This window comes from Pteronotus mesoamericanus, unplaced genomic scaffold (genome assembly GCF_021234165.1).
Source record: "Pteronotus mesoamericanus isolate MK-2021 breed Mesoamerican mustached bat unplaced genomic scaffold, CSHL_Meso_final scaffold_85, whole genome shotgun sequence".
In the NCBI taxonomy this organism is placed as follows: Eukaryota; Metazoa; Chordata; class Mammalia; order Chiroptera; family Mormoopidae; genus Pteronotus; species Pteronotus mesoamericanus.
Genome location: NW_026555329.1, coordinates 64,042,961 through 64,059,405, shown reverse-complemented (window position 1 = coordinate 64,059,405; position 16,445 = coordinate 64,042,961). Strand labels below are relative to the sequence as shown.

The 16,445-nt window shown below is 37.4% G+C and overlaps 2 protein-coding genes across 2 annotated transcripts in view; both read left to right on the top strand.

Moving 5' to 3' along the window:
- Positions 1–16,445, top strand: part of GRM8 (glutamate metabotropic receptor 8) — an 823,740-nt gene that overhangs the window by 260,085 nt on the left and 547,210 nt on the right. The gene's annotated exons all lie outside the window — the stretch shown is intronic.
- LOC129063305 (40S ribosomal protein S4-like) lies at positions 10,633–11,423 on the top strand. Its single transcript, XM_054564285.1, is given in 2 exon segments — positions 10,633–11,076; positions 11,079–11,423. Coding segments are annotated over 2 exon segments (789 nt in total).

Genomic DNA, 16,445 nt, shown 5'->3' with positions numbered 1-16,445 from the left:
ACCGCCTGGCTTATTTCACTTAGCATAATGCTCTCCAGTTCCATCCATGCTGTTGTGAAGGGTAGTAGCTCTTTCTTTCTTTCTGCTGCATAGCAGTCCATTGTGTAAATGTACCATAGTTTTTTGATCCAGTTATTTCCTGATGGGCACTTAGGTTGCTTCCAGCACTGGGCTATTGTACATTGTGCTGCTATGAGCATTGGGGTGCATAGGTTCTTTTGAATTGGTGTTTCAGAATTCTTAGGGTATAATCTGAGCAGTGGAATTGCTGGATCAAAAGGCATTCCATTTTTAGCTTTCTGAGGAAATTCCATACTGCTTTCCACAGTGGCTGCACCAGTCTGCATTCCCACCAACAGTGTACTAGGGCTCCTTTTTCTCCACAACCTTGCCAGCACCTGTTGTTTGTTGATTTATTTATGATGGCCATTCTGACCAGTGTAAAGTAGTATCTCATTGTGGTTTTAACTTGCAGTTCTTTGATAGCTAGTTATGCTAAGCATCCTTTCATATGTCTCTGGATACTGTGTATGTCCTCCTTGGAGAAGTGCCTCTTCAGGTCCTTTGCCCATTTTTTAAATTGGATTGTTTGCCTTCCTGCAGTGGAGTCGTGTGAGTTCTTTATATATTTTGGAGATCAAACCTCTGTCTGAGGTATCATTGGCAAATGTATTTTCCTATACGGTTGGTTCTCATTTCATTTTGCTAATGTGTTCTTTAGCCATGCAGAAGCTTCTTATTTTGATTAAGTCACAATTGTTTAGTCTTTTCTTTATGTCCCTTGCTCTAGGGGACATATCGGTGAAAATATTGCTTAGTGGGATATCTGAGAGTTTCCTGCCTATGTTCTCCTCCAGGACTTTTACAGTGTTGTGACTTGCATTCAAGTCTTTTATCTATCTTGAGTTTATTTTTGTGTAACATGTAAGTTGGTGGTTGAATTTCAATTTTTTGCATGTAGCTGTCCAGCTCTCCCAACACCATTTGTTGAAGAGGCTATTTTTACTTCATTTTATGCTTCTGTACCCTTTGTCAAATATTAATTGACCATAGAGACATGAGTTTATTTCTGGGCTCTCTGTTCTGTTCCATTGATCTATGTGTGTGTTCTTATGCCAGTACCAGACTGTTTTGATTACAGTGGCCTTGTAATATAGTTTGATGTCAGGTATTGCGATCCCTACTGCTTTGTTTTACTTTCTCAAAATTGCTGCGGCTATTCGGGGCCATTTATGATTCCATATAAATTTTTGAAATATTTGTTCTATGTCTGTGAAAAACATCATTGGTATTTAAATAGGGATTGCATTGAATCTATAAATTGCTTTTGGTAGCATGGATATTTTGATGATGTTAATTCTTCCAATCCATGAACACTGTATATGCTTCCATTTATTTGTGTCTTCCTTAATTTCTTTCTTCAGTGTTGTATATAGTTTTCTGTGTACAGGTCTTTTACCTCCTTGGTTACGTTTATTCCTAGGTACTTTATTTTTCTTCTTGCTATAACAAAGGGATTGTTTTTCCTGATTTCTGCTTCTGGTATTTCATTTTCAGTGTACAAAAATGCCTTCGATTTCTGAATATTGACCTTGTATCCTGCTGTTTTGCCAAATTCACTTATTAGGTCGAGTACTTTTCTGGTGGAGTCTATGGGGTATTCTTTGTACACTATCATGCCATCTACAAACAATGATAGTTTTACTTCCACCTTTCCAATTTGGATGCCTTTTATTTCTTTTTCTTGTCTGATCGCTGTGGCTAGGACTTCCAATACTATGTTGAGTTCCCACTGAGTATGAGGTTTTTCATATATGGCCTTTATTATGTTGAGGTATGCCCCCTTTATTCCCACTCTGAGGAGTGTTTTTATCATAAACAGGTGCTCTACCTTATCAACTGTTTTTCCCGCATCTATTGAGATGATTATGCGGTTTTCAGCTTTCCTTCTGTTTATGTGATGTATCACATTTATTGATTTGTGAATATTGAAACATCCTTGCATCCCTGGGATGACTCCCACTTGATCATGGTGGATGATCTTTTTAATGTATTGTTGGATGCGGTTGCTGATATTTTGTTGAGGATTTTAGCGTCTATGTTCATCAACGATATTGGCCTGTAGTTTTCTTTCTTTGTTGTGTCTTTATCTGGTTTTGGGATTAGGATGATGCCAGCCTCATAAAAAGAGTTTGGGACACTTCTCTATTCTTGGATTTTTTGGAATAGTCTGGGAAGGACAGAGGTTAGCTCTTCCTTAAACATTTTGTATAATACTGTGAAACTGTCTGGTCCAGGACTTTTGTGTGCCAGGAGTTTTTTGATTACTACTTCAATCTCACCAGTCTGTTCAGGCTTTCTGCTGCTTCTTCATTCATTGTCGGAAAGTTATATTTTTCTAGAAATTTCATCAAGGTTTTCAAATTTCTAAGGCATATAACTGTTCATAGTAATTTCTTACAATCATTTGTACTTCTGTGGTATCAGTTGTAATTTCTCCTCTTTCATTTCTGATACTATTTATTTGGGTCCTCTCCCTTTTTTTCTTGATAAGTCTGCTTAACAGCTTGTTGATTTTGTTTATCTTTTCAAAGAACCAGCTCCTGGATTGATTAATCCTTTGAGTTGTTTTTTTAGTCTCTATGTCATTCAGTTCTGCTCTGATCTTGATTATTTCTTTTTTTCTACTTGCTCTGAGCTTTGTTTGTTGTAGTTTCTCCAGTTCCAGTTCTTGAATATGTAGGGTTAGGTTGTTTATCAGAAATGTTTCTATCTTTTTTAGATAGGCCTGTATTGCTATGAACTCCCCTCTCAGGACTGCATTTGCTGTGTCCCATAGGTTTTGGACTATTGTGTGTTCATTTTCATTTGTTTCCAGAAACTTTTTGATTTCTCCTTTGATCTCATTATTGTCCCATTCATTGTTTAAAAGCATGCTATTCAGTCTCCATGAGTTTGAATGTTTTTGAGTTTTTACCTTGAGGTTGATTTCTAGTCTCAAGCCCTTATGGTCTGAGAAAATATTTGTTATGATTTCGATTTTCTTGAATTTGTTAAGGCTTGTTTTATGTCCTATCATGTGGTCTATCTTTGAAAATGTTCCATGTACATTTGAAAAGAATGTGTATTTTGCTTCTTTGGGATGAAAGGTTCTATATATGTCAGTTAAGTTCATTTGATCTAATGCATTGTTCAGTGCTGTAATATCCTTGTTGATGTTTTGTTTGGAAGATCTATCCAAACAGATCCAGAGTGGGTTGTTAAAATCCCCTACTATCAGTGTGTTACTGTCTATATCTTTCTTGAAGTCCTCCAAGATTTTACTTATATATTTAGATGCTTGTATGTTGGTTGCATATACATTGACAATGTTTATGTCTTCTTGATGGATTCTTCCTTTGAGTATTATACAGTGTCCTTCTTTGTCTCTTTTTATGGCTTTTGTTTTGGAATCTATTTTGTCTGATATAAGTATTGCTAGCCCTGCTTTTTTTCCCTGTCCATTTGCTTGGAATATTTTTTTCCATCCCTTTACTTTCAGCCTGTGTAGTTCCTTTATTCAGAGGTGGGTCTTGTGGGCAGCATATGTGGTCATGTTTTCTATCCATTCAGATGCCCTATATCTTTTGATTGGAGCGTTTAATCAGTTTACATTTAAAGTTATAGTTGACAGGTACTTATTCACTTTTTCCCTTTGTACCTGTGTTTCTCTCTTTCTCACTCTTTTTCTTCATCTTTTTTAAAGCTGTCTCTGTAGCATATCTTGCAATGCTGGTTTGGTGGAGGTGTATTCTTTTAGCCTTCTTTTGTCTGGGAAACTCCTTATTTCACCTTCTGTTTTAATTGAGAGCCTCACTGGGTAGAGTAGTCTTGGCTGCAGGCCCTTGCTTTTCATGACTTGGAATATTTCTTGCCATTCCCTTCTGTCTTGTAGTGTTTCTGTTGAGAAGTCTGCTGCTAGGTGTATTGGGGTTCCCTTGTATGTTACCACCTGTTTCTTCCTTGCTGCCTTTAGGATTCTGTTTGTCTTTGATATTTGCCATTTTAATGATGATGTGTCTTGGAGTGGGCCTCATTGGGTTCCTCTTGAGTGGAACCCTCTGTGCTTCCTGGACTTGTGTGACTTTTTCTCTCCTCAAGTTAGGGAAGTTTTCCATCATTACTTTTTCAAACATGTTCTCTATCCCTTGTTCCTCTTCTCATTCTGGTATCCCTATTATATGGATATTATTACCTTTCAGGTTGTCCTGCATTTTCCTCAACGCCTCTTCATTCTTTTTTAGTCTTTTTTCAATTTCTTGCTCTTTTTGGGAGCTTTTTTCTACCTTGTCCTCCAGTTCACTGATTTGATCCTCTACTTCATTGAGACTGATTTTTATTCCTTCTACTGTTTTCTTCAATTCAGAAATTGTATTCTTCATTTCCTCTTGCATCTTATTGATAGTTTCTATGTCTTTTTTTCATGCTGATATAGTTTTCAATAAGTTCCTCATAGTTTCCCTGTAGTTTTTGGTAATTCTCTTTGAGCTCACTGAGTTTCCTTAGAACCTCAATATCTGATTACTTGCTTCTATTTCATTTAGTTCTCTTTTTGGTGATTCCTCCTTTCCCTTCAATTGGGGGGTGTTTCTTTTTCTTCCTATTTTCACGAGACTCTTCTCTTTTGTTCCTGCTTCTTAAATTGATCTGTCTTGAATTCCTGACTTTGTGGTGTGAACTTCTGTGGTAGGAGACCACTTTTTTTCTTTCTTACTTTCTGGATCTGTCTCTGATGATGTCAGCTGTTGACCCTGTCTGACCTTAGGCCATCTTTAAGTGACTTCCAGGATCTACTGTCTGTCTGTCTCCTCCAGTTGTTAATCTAGTCACTCTGCCCTCAGCAGTCAGGGCGAGGTAGAGTCCTTCCTGTGGGTAGGGCTACTGGGTCCTTTCATTCTGCTCCTGCTCAGGGGAGTGGTCTGCTTGAACAAGATGGCTGCTGCTGTGTGATGGGGGGGTGGTCAGCACCCTGATAACCCTGGCTACTCCTTCAGTTCTTTCCTCAATGCCTCTGTCTCCAAACTTTCCTTAAAGCATCACTAGACCACTCCATGCCCCCTTTAGCCAGGGATCTACTATCTGTGACTGTTGCTCTGTACTTAGTACCTGGGGCTGCTCAACACTGGGCCTGGGCTAAGCCTCCTGGGGGTATGGCTATTGTATCCTATCACGCTGCTGCCACTCAGGGGAGTGGTCCACCTGAGCAAGATGGCAGTTGCAGAATGGGTGGTGAGTCAGTATCAAGACTCCTCCTGCCACTTTCTCAATCCTCTCCCCAAAGCCTCCTTCCCCAGTCTCTCCTGAGTGGCTCCAGCCTACTCTGATCCTGCCTCCACTGCAGGCCAGGTAAGTGGCTGCCACTACAAATTTTTGCTTTGGCCCTTTAAACGGCTCCTTGCATCTCCAGCTGCCCATCTCTGGCAGAGAGCAACCCTGCCACTTTTCACAGCTGGCTGTTGTCTGTGTGCTTTTTGGCCTCTGGTGCTGTTGGCAGGAGATCCCCACTTATGGTTTAGACCCTGCTCTTCTCAGGGGGTCCAACTGGCCATTTCAGTATCCCTGTGGCACTGCTGCCTGAGGGTGCCTAGCCCACCTTCTCGAGACTCTACCGCCGTCCTTATCAGTTAGGTTGTGCTAAAGCTGATTCCTCTGTCCAAGGTTTTAAGGCTCCTCGCTCACTATTGTTTGGTTGTTTTCCAGGTGATTTCTCCACAATTTAATTCTAATTCCAGATTGGTTCTGGGAGGAGATCAGTGTAACTTCCACTCACTCCTCCGTCATCTTGAATAGATGTCACTTTTCTTTGCTAGTATGTTGCCTTAGAAGTGATTTGTTTGTTTCATCTTATAAATGTTTCTGAACTTTGCAGCCAGTCTATAAGCTCCATAAAGGGAAGAATTGATTATGAATTTTATGCGCTTGACTTTCCTTCAACCATGCCTCCTGTTGGTACACAGTGCTTTCTCAGAAAAAAAAAAATGGATAACTCATTAAAATAATTGTTAAGTATTTAGGAATTTTGTTCGCAGTCTATGAAACTTTTGGTAGTTTGAAATCTATGCTGAGATTATTTATACCATGGAAACTGGCAAAGGGGACACATTGAGGCCCTCCTCCATCCACTCCCAGCCATAGGGTGCCAGTTTACTAGGCAGTACTGTTCACAACCTTTCCTTTGGTCCACAGGCAACTAACCTTATGTCTCCTTTGCAGATTAGCTAATGACCATGGCCTAAGTGTCTGTGCCAGGGGTAAAGGTGCAACTGAGGTCACTGTGTCCGTCTGTATGTCTTTGCTGCCCTGACACTCTGAGCAGAGGATGACAGTTTATCTTTACTGTAGGAAACCAAATGAAAGGACACTGTCAGGGAGAACGTGATTGGGAACTCCAGAGTAAGCACCACCAGAACTCTGCCTCTTTCTCTGATCCTTCTTGTTACTCCCTCTATCCATCCTTGACTGGACCAGCAAATGGCCAAGCTATGTTTATTTGGATCGCAGAGACAGGAACAGGATGCTTAGGGTTGCAGATAAAAGAATTCCTGACTAAAGGTGGCATAAACCACAAGGATCTTTATTGTTTACTTCACAAAAAGTGTGGAAATAAGAGACCCCAGTTAGTTTACTGTCTTATCAATGGACTGAATGATTCTCTTTTGTTTTATTTCCTGTCAGCCTCGGTGTGTGAGTAAAAATTCCCCTCTGGCTGCAAGAAGGTGTTATGTCTGAGCAGTCAGACAATAACATAACATCCCAGCCCCCAAGAATTTCCTAGGCTTGTGATAGCCCTTTTTTCTTTTTCCTGAAGTAATAACATTCTTTTACCTTAAATAAAGGATTTAAAGGATAAGAGGGAAATGGCACATCTTATGGAATATTAACCATAACTTTATGGTAAAAAATAATTTTGAGGTATTCATTTCCAATTACCAGGTAACTCCAGCAATTTTATGTGATGAGAAGTTAATTAAGGAAGTCATCAACCCAAGACCATCACAGTAGTTATAGTAAGAACTAAAGGAAAAACATTGCAAGAAGAGTATGCAAAAGCTTTTATTATTATATCCGAGGCAGTAAAATGCTATTTAAGTGGAATTGAAGACCCAAATGGCTGCAATTATGGAATATTGCAAAATTTTTCACATTAAGAGAAAATAACAATATTTTTACGTTTATGGGTGGCAAGAGGCAGACTATCTGAAATTGTGGGAATTTATGAGTTCCTCTATTTTAGGGACTTGTTCTTCCTTGTTTCCTGTTGCTAACACAGTACATACCATATCAACGTCAGTGTTGAATAAGAAGAAAAAGCAAGAGAAGATGCAGATATAGCACTGCGGTGCCTCGTGCAGATTGGCCATCGCAGAAGGAGCCCAGGGTCAGTTATTGGGAGTGAGGTAGAGAGGCTTCAAATGGAGGTGAGGGTTTGCTACTATTTCCCTCATTTGCTGCAAGGAGAACAGAACTGGCTCCAGAATCTGGTGAAATGACCGTGAAGGCGTGAGGAGTGCAGGACTGGATCACTGCACCCACCTTTCCTGTAGGGCTAGTGTTCGGGCTCAGTCTCTGTGACACCAAATATTACCTCTCCTTCCATACTTTTGGTTGGAACTAAGTAATGAAACAATGAAAGTTGATTCACTGATTTCAGACATTTATATTTACTAGCTTGATTAGCTGTTTTATAACCCTTTTGGGGAAAGGTGGGCAGTCAACATAAATGGAAGGCCATACCATTTAGGCAAATTATACCATCAGCTTAAAATGCATTGGGAAGGCATTCCATGCCAAAGTGGTATGGAAAATACTGTCACACAGAACTTAGGGTATGAAGAAAATCTTGTAATCTTTTAAGATTTTTTATTTTTTAAAACAGTAATGTATGAGTACATATGGCACAAAACTTTTTTTGGAAATCTGTCTTCAGTACATCAGAAATGAAAATCTCCTGTAGGCATTGAATATCAAAACCCATTTTCATATTTAAAAACTACCAGTCTTCTTTAGAACAAAATAGATTTTGTCTTTTTCTAAAGGAGAAATTCTTATAGGCTCCAGATACAAAGTAAAGAGGAAGAAAAGAGAATATAAATGTAGTAGTTTAATAAATACATTATTACAGCATCACAACTCTATTTATCTTAAGTGAAATGTACAAATCTAGTAAAAATTGGAAGCACCAGAAAGGATAGTAGTTTTCCCATTAAATGCATATGTTTAAGTTAGTACTCTGACTTCTTTAAAAAAATTATGAATAATGTATTTATTGAGTTCTTTCCTTTCTGGGGCAGCAAAGAACATGTGAGAGGCCAAGTCTGCAGAATTTTATAAACCTTGTTGCAGGTTTAAGATTGTGCTGTTTTGTATTCCATGAATTTGTTATTGAGTTTCATGGATCTGACACTCAAAGGAAATGTGTCTTAAATATTACCTCTGACTGAATAAAACATTGACTTTTTTTTTAAAGGCAATATGTGAGAAAATGAAATAGTACCTAGGACAATAAGAAAAACTCAAGGACAGTAATAAGTAATAATGAACTAGATGGTAATCTCTGGGTTCAGGTTTCTTGCTTAGTAATTAATTCCCACCCTGTCTTCTTTCTTTTCCTGTCTTTCCCCTGCTTCTCCTCTTTATCCTCCTTTTTTTCCTCCTTTTCTTCTTTAATGAAATCCTATATAACAAGTGCTTTAAATATTATAGCGACTAAAACAATAGCTTTTGAATAATGAGTGGACACATAAATCTTTTTGTTCCTCCCTGAATCTGCCTCACCATGCCGGATATATGAATAATAAGCATTTGTTGAATGATGTTTTCAAATTAGAATTTTTTCTCAAAAGGGCTCAGTTTTATAACTTTCAAGCTTGTACTAAACAATAAACTATGAAAATGTTGAGTAAAAGTTTTGATTGACCCACTTTAATAAATAAAGAGGAGTCATTTAAAATTAACGTGATGGTATGCAAGTAAATACTGGAAAAGGGATTGGAATTAATTTCTTTACCCAAGTAGATGGTTTGCCTCTTACAGTTTAATATATAATTTTTTAATGTATGGTTTTATATATTTTATTTACCTCCTAATATCTAACCATTTTTACCACTTTCACAATTTTTAGACATACTTGCTTATTACCTGTACAGTTATTACTCAGGATTTAACTTAAATTGATTCACTTTGCAATCCAAATTTACTTATTTGTTTATATGTATTTATTTATTATTAATTTTCAGATGGGGGGGTTGGGGGGATAGAGAGAGGGGGGCGGGAGAGAGAGATGTATCAATTTGTTGTTCCACTTAGTTATGCATTCAGTGGTTGATTCTTGGATGTGCCTTGACTGGGGATTGAATCTGAAACCTTGGCGTATCAGGAGGGTGCTCTAACCAATTGAGCTGCCTGGCTAGGGCCCCACAATCTAAATGTATTTAAACAGAAAATTTCATATTAGTACTGTGACTAGAAACCCAGTGTCCTGTGCTGAAAACAGAAGGGAACTATAAAAATAAATAAAATATGATGAAAATGACATCATTACATTTTGGCCAGCTTTTGTTGCCTGGAGAGAGACTGAGCCTGAGATAGATATTCTTAAAAGGAGAGTTTGTCCAATGTTAGCGAAGTGTTAGGCACACGGACACTGAACTGAGCTGTTGTCTCTGACCATGTTTTAAGAGTTGAAAAAGAATTTAAAAAACAATAACTTTTCTCTACCCTGAATAAAATATAAACTTCATAAAGGAAAAAGAAACTGGATTGCTCATAGTTCCAAATTAGTGGAGCTTTAATTTGTGAAATTTTAGTGCTGCATAATTTTTGTGAGAAAGTGGAAACATTCTCTTTATTTTTGATTTTATTTAAAACATTTGATTAAGCACATATAAAATTAAGAGCATAATTAAGAGTGAAGCTTTCATTTTCATTTCATGATTTTATTTCCTTCTTAATGGGTTATATAAGCAATGTTTAAGTTTTCTATGGAAGTACCGTATGCTAAGCCAGGTTATACTTTCTGTATCATTAATGCTTCATAAGGAATGCTGTTCTAGGAATTAAGTTATAATATATGTATGAGTAAAATTTGATTAACACTTCAGTGTCCTATGGAACTAAATCACAGAGATTAGGTCTAAATGATTAAGATTCCAAATTAATGTAGTCATAGATGATGAGTTAGAGAAATGTTAGTGTTAGTTTTAGAAGTTTTGAAATACTTTATTCTTTAGCGACTGCTTTGGACTGGTTACCTCAATATTTATCATGGTCATTTTAGGTCTCATCTAAAACACAGTTTGACTTACCCTCTTGATTAAAAGAACTGATTTCTTAACAAAGTAAAGTAATAGTCTATCAATTTAGTTAACCCCCCATGGTCAGTCACTTTAATCAAAATTGAATGATTTTGTGCAGAGATTGGACACTTGCAAGTTCTGCATCATTGGTTTACCCTGTTATTTTAGGAAAAGCTTTGTGACTCCAACTAAGCCTGGCAAATTTAAATAAGAAAAAAGACAAATGAAAGATACAATTTAGAGCTTTTTCCTGGCTGCACCGGAAAGAGGCAGTCCTCTTTCTGTTCCTACTGCAGCCATGGCTCATGGTGCCAAGGAGCATCTGAAGCACGTAGCAGCTCCTAAGCATTGGATGATGGATAAAATGACTGATATGTTTACTCCTCAGCCATCTACCGGTCCTTACAAACTGAGAGAATGTCTCCCTCTCATCATTTTCTTAAGGAACAGACTTAAGTATGCCCTAACAGGAGATGAAGTAAAGAAGATCTGCATGCAGCGGTTCTTTAAGATTGATGGCAAGGTCCGAACTGATATAACCTACCCTGCTGGCTTTATGGATGTGGTCAGCATTGACAAGACCGTAGAGAATTTCCATCTGATCTCTGACACCAAGGGTCGCTTTGTTGTTCATTGTATTGCACCTGAGGAAGCCAAGTACAAGCTGTGCAAAGTGAGGAAGATCTTCGTGGGCACAAAAGGAATCCCTCACCTGGTGAGCCATGATGCCTGCACCATCCGTGCTACCCTGATCTCCTCATCAAGGTCAGCGACACCATTGAGATTGGTTTGGAGACATGCAAAATTACTGATTTAAAGTTTGACACTGGTAACCTGTGTATGGTGACCAGAGGTGCTAACCTCGGAAGAATTGGTGTGATAACCAACAGAGAGAGACATCCTGGTTCTTTTGATGTAGTTCATGTGAAAGATGCCAATGGCAACGGCTTTGCCACCTGGCTCTCCAACATTTTTGTTATTGGCGAAGGTAATGAACCATGGATTTCTGTTCCCTGTGGAAAGGGTATCTGCCTCACCATTGCTGAAGAGAGAGACAAAAGACTGGTGGCTGAACAAAGGAGTGGGTGAAATGAATTCTATATGATGTGCTTGGAAAAGTGTTTGTAATTAATTAAAGGTAACACAACATGATTAATTAAAGATAATACAACATGAAAAAAAAAGAAAGATATGATTTAGAAGTTCCAGATACAGAGGTGACATGTGTTATGTAATGCTTTCTATGAGAGTTTCATAAATGAATTATCCCACTAATGTAGGTAGAAATATATTTGAAAGGCTCTTTTAGTTTTTTGGATAAGCAGTGATACTCTATGCTACAAAGAAGGCAAACTGCAATTATTCAATATATGGACAATATTATCATGATCAATGACTGATGCTTTATAACAGCCGGACTTAGAATTTTTAATATTTTTATACTACTAATTGATTTTAAGTTAACAAATTCAGATTAAATCAAGCAGAAATTCTGTAAGATGATAACAAAGCTTAAGTCAAGGTTTTATATTTAATAGTTAATCTGAACAAACACTAAGAGATTAAATTTCAACATAAAACGCAAACATTTTTAAATAATTTAGAAAACAGCACATACTTTTTACAAATACATTCTAGACAACTTAGTACCCAGGTCTTGAGGTGTGAGGGAGAATTTTAATAGTACTGTATTTATAAGCATGAATTTGCTTTAAAATACAGACATTTGAACATATGGTCTGTTCATCTTCTTTTTTCATGTCTTTATGGCCAAATGATTTTAAGGTTTTTCTAGAGGGCAGCTCATTATTTGAATCAGTTGGATGCAAAGTAGACCAAGATGAGGGTTACAGTTATAATTCTTTTTACCTACCGTGTTAATGTTAAAAGGTTATATTCAATCCTACCTAGATATTTGAACCTCCATGAGGAATTCCAGGCAGAAACAATTTACACTTTATATTATACAATCAAATACATCTTTAAAACCTCTTCCTGGAATATAAAAATGGAGAGGACTGGTAGAGACTGTACCTCTTAGTTTGGCTTTCTTTACTTTCTTATGTTTCTTTGCTTTATTGTTTTTATAATTTAGTTCAAATCCAAAGAAACAATTAATCCTGACAAGCAGTGTGGGTGATCCTCAAACACTAAGTGCCAATTATAGATTTAAAAGAATTGGTGAAGTGACTCCTTGAGGTATAAGTACATGTTTTATGGCAACATGGAAGCCTGGCAATGCTCTGAATTTTGTTAAATCTCCTGAAACTATTGGAAATTAAGGACTTTAACAGTAGCCTTGGTACAATGCATTCTATATTTGGGCATCTTTGACATCTAAGTCCTGTACTCGTATTGAAGTTGCTTAAGTAGTAACTATGTTATTTATGTTAAGGAGATACTTAATAACACAGTTTAAGACGGGGTTTCATTTGGGGTCTTTATAAAAACCACGAAAAAGCTTCTCCTTACTATGATTTTAAGAAGATTATCTTGGCCTTGAACTTTCTAAGAATGCAAAAAGTTATTCTTCTTTATTAAGATGTTAATTCTTACCATATTACCCTATGGTTGTCTGAAAAAATTCACTAGTGATAAAACATTGCTAGAAGCCAAAAGTTAATAGTAAAATTAATGAAAAAAGTTATTAATATAAAATAAAGCAAAGTGATGGGAAGAATCAAGGATTCTCCCCTAAAGGATAAAATGTTTTCTTATGGGAGGGTTAATATTTTTTAAGCAATAGAGCATAAAATGGTATTGGAAACATTTATATTTTTACTACCACATTGAGATAAAACCTCTTCTGCAGTCATGAGTGGTCAATGGCGTCTCTATTTTTAAAAAGATGTGAGTGGTAATTAAACAAAAATGGCAACCTACTCTCATAGGTGAAAACAACTGCTATAGCTACCACACAAACCCACAATTTACATTAACTTCATATACAAATAGTTCTGAGATAATTTATTAGAAAATAATGGTTCTGAAAGGAAGGGGATGGAGTTTGTAGTTCCCCACCTTTGGTAGAGAGAGGAGTTGGAATTGTTTTTCTCTGAAATAAAATCTTAGGAAGGTGGGATCTACCTATACCAATGAGCCCAGTGTCTACTTTACTCTGACTGGCTGACAGGCTGGCTGAATACATGAATACATGAATACTACTTAGAGAAAAGGAAAAAACTGACACTAGTCAAGCATCTCCAAAGTGAGAAAGCTGAATCCAGAGCTCCTTAGGAGGCAAAAAATAAAGCTTGTTGTATTTGTCAGGTTACTCCAGAGAAACAGAATAGGGTGGGTATCTATCTATCTATCTATCTATCTATCTATCTATCTATCTATCTATCATCTATCTATCTCTGTCTATCATCTAAAGAGTTTTATTATGAAGAATTCATTCACACAATATATTATAGAGAATTGGCTATAGAAGCTGACTAGTACCAAGATCTGTAGTCTGAAGGCCTGAGAAGCATGAGAGTTGAAGTTATAAGTCAGTCTGGGTCTGAAGGCAGAAGACGAGTATTCCAACTCCAGGTTGTCAGGAGAGAGTGAATTCTCCTTTGCTCAATGATTTGTTCTATTCAGGCCTTCTGGACACTGGATGAGACCTGCCCACATCAGGGAGGGCAATCTGCTTTACTCAGGCTATCAATTCAAATATTAATCTAATTCAGAAACACCTTAGCAGAAGGTGCCAGAATAATGTTTAACTAAATATCTGGGCACCCTGTAACCCAGTCAAATTGACACATAAAATAACCACCACAGTAATGCTTTAACATTTATTTAAAACTCTCATAAAGACTGTTAGCACCCATAAATTGTTGGAACTCTGTGCAAGGAGGGGAACGGGAGATGAGTTGCGGGGGCAGGAATGATACGCATAAAAGCAGCTTCATATGGGGCACTGTGGCATCGCTCCATGATTGCAGTGTGCCTGTCCTCAGGGATGGGATGCTCTAGAGGTAACAGCGGCCCTGATATGGGTCATGTATACAGAGACCGATACCAGGCAGCGCAAAAAAGCTGAATGATGGTGGGCAAGGGACCTTAGAAAAATAGGAAAGTGGTTCAAAAATTACTAGATTGAACATTGAAATTTTGCCTGGCTTACGGTGTCCCTACATAGAAGACAGAGTAATTGTCACTAACACTGTCAAAAACTTGCCTTTCCCAGGTCAACAATGAGCTGAATCGACTAGATTTTTCATCAGGCAAAGGACAGTTCTTCATTCATTTATTTGGGAAATAACTCTTAAGTACTTTCTATGAGGCTGGTACTGGTTTCAGGAGGAGGATGCAGCAGTAAATACAGCAGTGTTACTACCTGGAAGGGTTACATGCCAATGGAGAGGACGGCCAATAAACAGATAAAGAGACAAATAAGTGTATAAATTTCAAACATTGTCAAGTGTTATGAAGAAAAGAAAGAATAAACAGAGGGACAGGAAGATGGGGTAGGAAGTATTTTACACAGACTGATTAGACAAGGCCTCTTTGTAGCAGTGATATTGGAGAAGATATTCAAATGATGTAAGGGGTCCATCTATGTGAAGATATTAGGAGAGAGAATTCCAGGAAACTGCCTGTGTAAATGACCCAAGAGAGATGGAATTTTGTGTGTTTGTGTACTCAAGAAGGCAGAGGTAGCTGGAATAGAATCAGCAGAAGATGAAGTCCATGCAGTAAGTTAAAGTCAGGTCATGTGGAACCCTGTGGACCATGTAAACAGTTAAATTCTATCAAGAATAAATGGATGCATATTACAGTTTTCATCAGGAGAATGATGCAATCTAATCATGATCCTGTATGTATTTATTGAACACCTTTTACACATACTGCAATATGGGGCATACAGACTTAGCATAAGCTATTGCCCCAATCTTAGTGAGTTTGTACTTTTAGATTTTTAAAAATTTTTTATTTTTATTTTTCATTGAATTTATTGTGGTGACAATGGTTAATAAAATTATATAAATTACAAGTGTACAATTCCATGATACATCTATATTTTGTACTGTGTGTTTACTACCCCAAGTCAAGTCCTCTTCCATCACCATTTGTGTCCCCTTTACCTTCTTCTACCTCCCTCCACTTCATTTTCACTCTGGTAATCACCATAACGTTGCCTGTGTCTATGAGTTTTTTTTGCTTGGTCCCTTCACCTTTTTCATCCAGCCCCACACCCCCTACCACCTTCCCCTCTGACAGCTGTTGGTTTCTGTTCTGTCTGTCTATGAGTCTGTGTCTATTTTGTTTGTTAGTTTATTTGGTTCATTAGATTCCACATATAAATTAACCTTAAACCTGTCAGAATGGCTATCATCAATACATCCACAAACAACAGGTGTTGGTGAGGCTGTGGAGAAAAGGGAATCCTTGTGCACTGTTGGTGGGAATGCAGGCTGGTGCAACCACTGTGGAAAACAGTATAGAGTGACCTCAAAAAATTAAAATAGAACTGCCTTTGGAACCAGCAATTCCACTTCTGTGAATTTATGATAAAATACATGAAATACAAGTTCAAAAAATATATGCACCTCTATGTTTGCTGCAGCATTATTTATAATAGCCAAGATTTGGAAGCAGCCTAAGTGTCCATCAGTAGGTGAATGGACAAAATAGCTGTGTTACATTTATGCAATGGGATACTACTTGACCATAAAAAAGAAGGAAATCTCACCCTTTGTGACAGCACAGATAGAATTGGAGAGCATTATGCTAGGTAAAACAAACCAGTCAGAGAAAGAGAAGAACCATAATCCATGTTTTTAAAAGTTCAATTTGATTATTTAATGGAGAAGAGATCATAGGAAGGCAAGAGTGGAAGTAGGAAGACTACTTCTGAGGCTAGTACAGCTGTCTAGACGAGAGATGATGTAGTTTGGACTAAGGTGATAGATTTGGAAGTGTGATGAATGTTGGATTTGTGATATTTTGAAGGTAAAGCCCACAGAATTTGCTAATGGTCTGGATCAGGGTTGAAGAAAAGAGCTATTAAAATCATTTGACAATCAAAATTATAAACAGAAAAACATTGAACAGTGGTGCCAGTAACTGAGATGTGGTGATTGGGGGAGATTCAAATTTGTTGAAAATTGAAATGAA